This window comes from Quercus robur, chromosome 4 (assembly GCF_932294415.1).
Source record: "Quercus robur chromosome 4, dhQueRobu3.1, whole genome shotgun sequence".
Classification (NCBI taxonomy): domain Eukaryota; kingdom Viridiplantae; phylum Streptophyta; class Magnoliopsida; order Fagales; family Fagaceae; genus Quercus; species Quercus robur.
The window spans coordinates 76,873,524-76,883,212 of NC_065537.1; the positions used below are offsets into that span (position 1 = coordinate 76,873,524).

General features: G+C 36.7%; 1 protein-coding gene and 1 non-coding gene across 2 annotated transcripts; one reads left to right on the forward strand and one right to left on the reverse strand.

The window, feature by feature from the left end:
- The first annotated feature begins 6,070 nt into the window (after positions 1-6,070).
- On the forward strand, positions 6,071-8,936 carry LOC126722636 (uncharacterized). The gene is made up of 2 exons (XM_050425777.1): positions 6,071-8,711; positions 8,926-8,936. Exons 1-2 carry the CDS (start codon positions 6,071-6,073, stop codon positions 8,934-8,936), a joined length of 2,652 nt encoding a protein of 883 aa, XP_050281734.1.
- Positions 6,450-6,558, reverse strand: LOC126724633 (small nucleolar RNA R71). The gene has a single exon (XR_007655071.1). It is a non-coding gene; the product is annotated as a small nucleolar RNA R71 (small nucleolar RNA).
- Positions 8,937-9,689: the final 753 nt, after the last annotated feature.

Sequence of the window (9,689 nt, forward strand, 5' to 3'; positions counted from 1 at the left end):
CTGCATGCACGACGACCTTTTTAAAATAAGCCTTACATATGTCTAGGGTTGTGAGAAAAGAAACCCTATACAAATATACAAGCATGGGCCAAAAATCAGATCTAGAAATTCTGATTTCGTAAGTCTTGACAGAAACAGCTTGTGTCGAGCTTTTGTCGAGCTTCGACTTTAAATCTCGATAGAAATCCTTTCTGTCAAGATTGCTATCGAGCATTAATGAACAAATTTTCTTTACTTGTTTCTTGGTCCAATCTTCATGGCTTTAATACTTGACTTGAACCCTTGTTTCTAGAAGTACTAAACTCATCCTAGATCTACCTAATTACAAGTAAAGTGCATTTTGTCAAATGATTTGCCAATTACATAAAATATATCCCTAATAGAAATTATACTTATCTCTTCGGAAGGAATTAGAGTGGAAAAATCATTCAGATGGGGTTTTCCTACGTCCAACAATGAGGTAGAGTATGAAGCTCTCCTTGCGAGGTTCAAAATGTCTAGACAAGTGGGGGCAGACAGAGTACAATTGCATTATGATTCATAGCTGGTTGTTAGTCAAATCATGGGCGAGTTCGAAGCTAAGGACCAGAGAATGATAAGCTACTTGAAGGACGTCGGGATACTAAAGTATTAGTTTAAGAAGGTAGAGATCTCACATATCTCCAGGGGTAGCAATAGTCATGCCGACTCCCTAGCTACTCTAGATTCTTCAGTGGCTGATCCCCTTCCAATGGTTGTGTTAGTTGAACTTTTACCTTTTTCCAGTTTAACTCCTTCTGACATTGGTTTAGTCCTGAGCATACATCCGTCCACAAGCTGGATGGATCCCATTGTGGCCTATCTTCGAAATGGGATTTTGCCCGAGGATAAGAAAGAATCCAACTAGATCAAATGTAGGTCTCCGCAGTACTGGGTCTCCTAAGATGGGAAGTTATATAAGAGGTCATATTCAGGACCCGATCTACTGTGCGTAGGTAGCTGAAGTACTTTTGGAATAGTTGCACGAAGGGATATGTGGAAGTCACACGAGAGGTAGGTCGTTGGCACACCGAGCCCTCACTCAGGGGTATTGGTGGCCAAGCATGCACAAGCAAGCACTGGAATTCTCTAAAAAGTGTGATCAATGCCAAATATTTACTCCTAGCATCCATGAACCCGAGGGACTTCTCAACCCCATATCCAGCCCATGGCCTTTTGCATAGTGGGTGCTAGATATAGTGGAACCTTTTCCTAAGGCCATGGGTAATAGGAGGTGGCTTTTGGCGGGAACAGATTATTCTACTAAGTGAGTAGAAGCTGAGCCCTTCACAAATATCCAAGATACGAATGTCAAGAGATTTGTATGGAAGAATATTGTGACACGGTTTAGTGTGCCGAAAGTTCTCATATCAGATAATGGTTTACAATTCGATAGGAAGGAATTTCGGTGGTATTGCTCGGAATTAGGAATTACTAATAGGTACTTAACTCCATCTTATCCCCAATGTTGGGAAATTTAGACCCCAGTTGATAGAATTAACAAGTTTTAAATTCAAGTTGTTAATAAGATTTATTATGAATAAAACTTGTTAAAACAAACAAACATCAATATCATGTTAATATCATGCAGCAGAAAAATAAATAAGACAAGATATGATAACCCAGGAAAACCAATGAAACAAACTAGTTTCACAGTAAAAAACCTGGGGGGAAACCTTCCTGAAAAGCAATTCACTTTAGTAAAGAGAAGTTTCAGATTTAGTACAAAACCTTTGTCCCTAGACTCTACAATCCCTGTAAATGAACTTACAACAGAAACCTTCTATCGCTTCAGAACCTCTGAACTCTTCAATATATGAACGCCACCCTTTTGATGCACGGATCCTAGTACGTGACTAACTGATTTGCACGAATCCCAGTACGTGGCTCACTTACCAACTTGAGGAAGAAGAATGTTGGCTGCAAAGTTCTTCATTTCATCAACGATGAAGATCAAGAAGTGCTTGGTTACAAAACCCTAAGGCGCAAATACGCAGTAGCTTCCTTTCAAAGAGAATAAGGCTTCGGTCACCTTTTGCCTATGTTCTCCTTGTATTCTCTTATGTGACGGCCCCTAAAATAAGCCTTATATATGTTTAGGGTTGTGAGAAAAGAAAGCCCAAACATACAATCACGAATTAGAGTCAAAACAGAACTGAAATTCTGTTTTTCATAAACCTCGACAGATAGCCATCTGTCGAGCAACTGTAAAGTAGCTGTTGAGCCACGGGGTTGGAAAAGTTCTTCAAGCTCGATAGATACTAGCTGTCGAGCTATAATGAACTTGCACTTTTCAGCTTGAATCTTAGACAGACTTGCATGACTTCAACACTTGATCTTGAAACAAAGTTTCTTGAAGTATTAAACACATCCTAGATCTACCCAAATACAAGTAAAGTGCGTTTTGTCAAAGGATTAGCCAATTACATAAAATAGTGACATATGTTCCTAACAAGTTAATCACATATGTCCTAACACCCAAGGCAATGGTCAAGCTGAAGCAACCAACAAGTCTATTGTGAATGGCTTGGAAAGGAGACTAGACGATTCGAAGGGACGGTGGACAGAAGAGCTTCCGAGTATGTTATGGGCATACAGGACCACTCCACGATGTTATGCTAGAGAAACTCCTTTCTCAATGACATACGGTGTGGAAGCCGTGATACCTATGGAGACAAGGCTGCCGACCTCTCAGACTAACGTGTTTAAAGTCAAGAAGAATGATCAGCTACTCTGCAAGCATTTGGACTTGATAGAAGAAAACCGTGACATTTCTTTGGTAAGATTGGAAAACTATTAGCAGAAAATCAGCCGAGGATATAATAAGGGTATCAAGAGTAGGGAGTTTATTCCGAGAGATTTGGTACTGAGGAAGGTTTTGGGGAATACCTGAGATCCTGTTATGGGAAAGCTTGGTCCGACCTAGGAAAGGCCCTATAGGGTAACATCCATTGGTGGGATTGGTGCTTATCGGCTGGAGGATCTGGATGAAAGACCTATAGCAAGGCCATGAAATGTATTTAATTTAAAGAAGTATTACTTTTGATTGTTATATAGAAAATATACACTATTTGATCTTCTGTTTTGTTTTAGTTTTGTAAACAGTAGTAAGTCCTATGAAGGCTTAACTTGGGATGCCAAAATAACAAAAGGAAATAAACCCTGAGGTACTTGACCTTGTCTTTGCCTCAGGTAAATTTTAAATTGAGTTTCCTGTCTTAGTCCAACTCCAGAGTCACTAACAGGAAAAAAAAAATTAAAACTTTGCAAAAATAAACTCTGTGGTACTAGACCTTGTCTTTGCCACGGGTGGGTTTTAAGGTAAGTTTCCTGTCTTAGTCTGACTCCAGAGTCATTAACGGGAAACAAAATTAGAACTTCGCAAAAATAAATCTTGTGGTACAAGACCTTGTCTTTGCCTTGGGTAAATTTTAAACTATGTTTCCTATCTTATTCTGACTTTAGGGTTGTTAAGCGGGAAACAAGATTAAAATTTCAAGGAGAGAGCACTAGTGGAAAGTAAAACTAAAGCTTGAAAAGACAAGGAAGATAAATTCCGTGGTAGAAAATCTACACCAACATCTTGGGTAAGAAGCTAGTTTCACTCCTACTTATGTTAAACATTTCTGAGAATTAACAACTAGATTGTTGAAATCCTGAAAAGAGAACAATGCATACCCTATAGGAAAAGCTATGTAAATAAATTGTTAAAACGTCCGTATAACCCGGGCCACATAGGTAAGAAGCATAGATGGATATGAAGACTTAGAAATATTCTTTTGCATAAAAGTCTAAAGTACTTGAGAAATTTAGATACAAAGTTAGGGCCCCCGAAAACCGGGCAAACTAAAGAAATGTTTAAAAAAAAAAAAAAAAAAAAAACACAACAGTCTAAAACAAAACAAATATATATTTAAATAAAAGAAATAGGAGATTAAGCACGGGGTGGCTCCTTAGTAATGGACACAGCTGCCAAGCTAGTCACCTCTCCACCTGACCCCATAATATGACCAGCACCTCTGACTTCGTGGACAAGAGATGCGTCATTGATGATAGCCTAGATTTCCAAGTTCGGGATGATGACAAGCTCCTGAGGGATTGGAATGTTACTCTCCTGCCTTAGAGAAAATGAGGGTTCTACTTGCATCTTATCTAGAGCTACAAACCATCCTTTAAAGAAGTAGACTTGCAAGTTCTGCTACACTTCAGGCTTCACGGAGGCGATACAGTCGTACTGACCTTAGTAGTAAGACTCTTGAATTCTAGCATCATCAACTGCCACATAGCCTTTAACTTGGCATCCTTCTCCGCGAGAGTCTTCTTTACCTCCTGAAGTTCCTTCTCTAGAGCCTCCTTCCTCTCAGTAATGGCCTTGGTGTTCTGATGTGCATGAAATATATACAATAAAGTACTCACATATCTATATATTTAGCCTTACTTTTATGTTATTTTGTGACTGATTATATAATATCTTTGTGTTGTAGGTAACAAGGGCTTTACATGCAAAGTGGGGCTAAGCCAATTGAATCAAGCCAACTTACATCCAGCCAGGCATGAATTCAAGAAAAGACCAATCCAATTAAATTTAAGTCCAATTGGAGCAAGGAATCAAAGGAAATATGCACCAAATCCAAGTCCAATTCGGATTAGGATTCCAGACTACACATCAGTTAGTATTTTTGGCATAACTTTCGGCTCAGATGTCCAATCGAGATGATTTAAGTTGGGCTGGAACGATAACTTAAAGGGCTACAACTTTGTAGTTACCAAAAGTCCAAATTCTGACGTTAAATGGGCCAAAATAGTCGGTTAAATGAAGCCTAAAAATCAGGGATTTTCTCCAAACGAGAATTCAACTTGTAATAGGATTCTTTGAACTATTTAAGGGCTTTTTAGGGCAAAATTCAGAGAGGCGGAGGCTGAGGCTAGTGCTAGGGCTGGGGGCTGTACAGAGAGTGCAGCTACTTCTTTGGCTTTCTTCCATGACAGTTAGTTTTATTTTATTTGTCTAGTTTAATGTTTAGTATTTTATTTTTGTGTTTTCTTTCAATTACTATGAGTAGCTAAATTTATAATTAAGGTTGAGGATGAAACCTTGTTAAGGATTATCAGTAATATTTATGTGATTTGATTTTTCCCACAATAATTATTCTTTAATGATTCAAATTGTTCTTACTTTATATCAATTAACTAAGATGAGATTCTAGATATGAGTTCAATCATGTTTTTCTCATGATTTAGGATATATCTTAATTAATTGAATGCTTGGTTTATTAATTCTTGATTATAAAATTGGATATCACTTGTGATTTGTTTGTCAATGGATACAATTTATGATTTGATTTTTAGAATTGGATATATCTTGTGATTTGTTTGGCTACTGATACAATTGATGATTTGATTTTATACTTAAGAAGTGAAGAAGAACATGCTTTTGATTTTTAAAATAAGGATTTTAATGATGATATTTTCCATGATAGCAAGATTGATTTCTAGATTATCATGCAGTGGTTGGGAAAAATTAATGATCATAAATATATGCTGATATGACTTACAAGGCGGATTCCAAAACCTTAATTCCTTTCTCTTGATTGTTTTCATCTTTTTATTGCTTTATATATTTTGCTTAGTTTAACTATTTGCTTAATTTTATTATTTGCTTAGTTTATTTTATTGCAACCAACCAATTTTTATTTAAACTAGATTAGGATTAATTTGGTCAAGGTTTAATTAATTTTCCTACGTTCATACAAGTCCCTGTGGGTTCGACCTCGTTCTTGTCCAACTATACTTCGGTACGGTTCGTACACTTGCGAGTATTTTAAAATTTCACAACAAGTTTTTGGCGCCGTTGCCGAGGACTTGGTTAGGAAAATAAATTAGGTCTTAACTGAATTTTTCCTTCTACTAGTTGTAGTTAAAATTTATTTATTTTTTAAATTAAAAAAAAAAAACAAAAAAAAATTTATTTTTTTTTCTTTGTGCTTGGTGTATGAGAACTTGGATACGTGATAAAGAAAATCGTCTTATTAGTTTTGATTATTCATCCACAATGGGAGAAACTAGAGATGATTCAAAAACTCTTAGGGAGTTGTTCTCACCCATAACCACCAACCCTCCATCTTGCATAGTATTGCCTGCAACCACTGCTGCACATTTTGAGTTAAAGCCACAGATAATCCACCTTCTTCCTACTTTTCATGGATTGGATAGAGAAGATCCTTATATGCATGTGAAGGATTTTCTTGAGATTTGTGCTACTTGTAAGTTTCAAAATTTCACTGATGACTCTGTTCGCTTGCGTTTATTCCCTTTTTCCTTGAAGGATAAGGCAAAAGCATGGCTTAATTCTTTGTCACCTAGATCTATCACTTCATGGGAACTGTTGGTCACAAAATTCCTCTCTAAATTTTTCCCAATGGCCAAGACCAATGCTTTGAGGAGAGAAATTGCAGATTTTTATCAGGATGAACAAGAGAAATTTTATGAGAGTTGGGAGAGATTTAAGGACTTGATCTTAAAGTGTCCCCATCATGGTTTTGAAACATGGAGACTAGTACAATATTTTTATAATGGTTTGACTCAAACAAATCGTAACATGATTGAGTCCATGAATGGTGGTGGATTTTTGAGTCTTAGGGATGATGAGGCATACAAATTTCTTGAGAATCTATCAGAAAGCTCACAACAATGGGATTTTTCCAATCGTAGAGAGAGATCTGCCCCTACAATTAAGAAAGGAGGATTGTATGAAGTCAGTGAAGATTTAGACATAAAAGCTAGGTTGGACAATCTCACTCGTAAGGTTGAAGCTTTAGCTTTAGTTAGAGGGATGAATTCTGTCAATCAAGTTCAAAGTGAAACATGCTCTATTTGTGCAAGTCCTATGCATACAACACAAATGTGTCCCTCCATAGCTGGTTACCCTAATTTTTATACTGAGCAAGCAAATGCACTAAATAATTATGGAAAACCACTTGTTAGTCCATTTTCAGAGACATACAATCCAAATTGGCAAAATCATCCTAATCTCTCTTGGAGGCAGAACCATTCCCCCACAAATATAGGTGGACAACAAGTGCATCAACAAAGTCAATTTCGTCCACCTACTCAAGCATTTCCTCCCATTCCTCAATCAACTCCTCAGTTTATGGCACCACCAAGACCACAATCATCTTTGGAGGAGTCTCTCAAAACTTTCATGCAATCAACTAGCCAAGCCATTCAAGAGATAAAAAGTTCCACCCATTTGAATACTCAAGCTATTTCGAAGTTGGAAAATCAAGTTGGCCAGTTAGCAACCCAAGTTGGAGAGAGGGAAAAAGGAAAGTTTCCTAGTCAACCTATACCTAACCTTAAAGGGCAGTATGCAATTAATGGTTCTTCTAGTTCTACTCATGGACAAGAACATGTTCAGTCTATTACTACCCTTAGGTCTGGTAAGCAAGTTGATAATCAAGTGAAAATGCCAGAAGTGAAGGATGATGAAAATATTGTGTTAAAGGAAAAAGGAACTCATAGTTCACATGATGATCATAGAGAAAAGAAGGACAACCCACCTGCCACTCCAATTCAGGATCTTAATTCCCCCCTTGATAAGAGGTTTGTTCCTAAAGCTCCATTTCCTCAAAGGTTAATCAGTCCTCAGAAAAGTGCACAATTTGGAGACATTTTAGAGGTTTTTAAGCAAGTGCAAATAAACATTCCATTTCTTGATGCAATTCAGCAAGTTCCTGCTTATACCAAATTTCTAAAAGATCTTGTGACAATGAAGAGAAAGACAAATGTCCCTAAAAAGGCATTTTTGACAGAGCAAGTTAGTTCAATCATTCAGAATAAATATCCAGTGAAATGTAAAGACCCTGGATCTCCTACAATTTCATGCAGGATTGGGGATCATCTCATTGATCGAGCTTTGCTAGATTTGGGGGCAAGTGTGAACCTAATGCCATATTCAGTATACTTACAGCTAGGTTTGGGGGAGTTGAAACCCACAACCATGACACTTCAATTAGCTGATAGGTCTGTGAAAATCCCTAGAGGTATTGTTGAGGATGTGCTGATTAAGGTGGATGCGTTCTATTTTCCTATTGATTTTGTTGTGTTAGACACTGAGCCTGCTCTAAATGCCAGTACACAAATCCATGTCATTTTGGGTCGCCCTTTCTTAGCCACATCCAATGCTTTGATCAATTTTCGGAGTGGTGTGATGAAGATTTCTTTTGGGAATATGACTGTTGAGCTTAATATTTTTGACATAAGTAAGCAAGTACTAGACAACGAGGATATATGTGAGGTTAACATGATTGGGAGCCTAGTCCATGATACTTTCCTACAATCAAGTTGTGAGGATCCCCCAAACGCTTGCTTAACCCGTTTTGATTGCAATTTGGATACTGAAAAATCAATTGAGGAGGTCAATGCATTGTTGGATTCTGTTCCTCTCTTAAGTATTGATAGCTGGCAGCCAAAAGTGGTCCGTTTCCCACTTTCTTCATCCCCATTCCCATCTATTGTAGAACCACCAAAGTTGGATGACTTTTGGGAACACCAATTGATAAGTATACTTCAAGAGCATAAGGAAGCTATAGGTTGGAGAATTGCTGATATTAAGGGTATTAGTGCTTCTGTGGTTATGCAAAGAATTCACTTGGAAGACACTACAAAAGCTTCTCAACATGTTTTTGACCCAGGTAAGTTACAATATCATTGGACTAGTCCATTCATAATATGCATTGTTTATCTCCATGGTGTTGTTGAGGTTTGGATGGTCCTGTTTATCAGGATTGATCTCCAGTTGTGTTAAATCTTTTTGCAAAAAAAAAAAAAAAAATCTTGTTTATTTTCTGGTTTTAGATTAATCTTTGTGTTTATTTTCTTGTTTCATTTTATTTTCTTTTGTTCTAGCTGATATTTGACAGAAATTAAAATTTATAACAATCAGTTTGATCAAGGTACGTCTCCTCTTTCTCCTTACCTTACTTTTCCTACTTGATTTTCTCATGTTGCATATTCATATTTTGCTCTCTTTTCATTCAAGACATATATTTGAGAGTATCATTTTTAACATTGAGGACAATGTTTGGTTTAGGTTTGGGGGGGATGCATAGAGATTTCTATCTTTTTGTTTTGTTTTGTTTTGTTTATTTGTGTTATGCATATTGATTTCTATCTTTTTGTTTTGTTTTGTTTAGTTGTGTTAAAAAAAAAAAAAAAAAAAAAAAAAAACTTATTGAGGTTTATGTTTTGAGTTCATTATACTACTCTTGCTTAAAGAATTTCATTGCTTTCATGCTCAATTCATTGCACATGCACATAGTCACTCAGACACAACTTATTGTTGAAGGATAAAAATGATTAGAAAATCTTGATGATAACAATGTGGAGACTGTAACCCCTGTGAGTTTTGAGCCAATCATTATTTTTGGAGGGTTATTTATTGTTTCTAATCTTAAAGTTCATTTGGAAGTGCGTAACATGTTTCCCTTGTTGTAGTCTCATTGTTCTTTCTTTTGGCCAAGAAAAAAAAAATGATTTTATGCCACACTTGAATCTTTTGAAGTCATTGATGTTGAAAGAACTATACTAGTCTTTGAGAGATGAGATTAGGCCATTTTTGTCTACTTTGAGCCATATATGTATTTTTCTTTTTTTTGATACATTATCGCTAG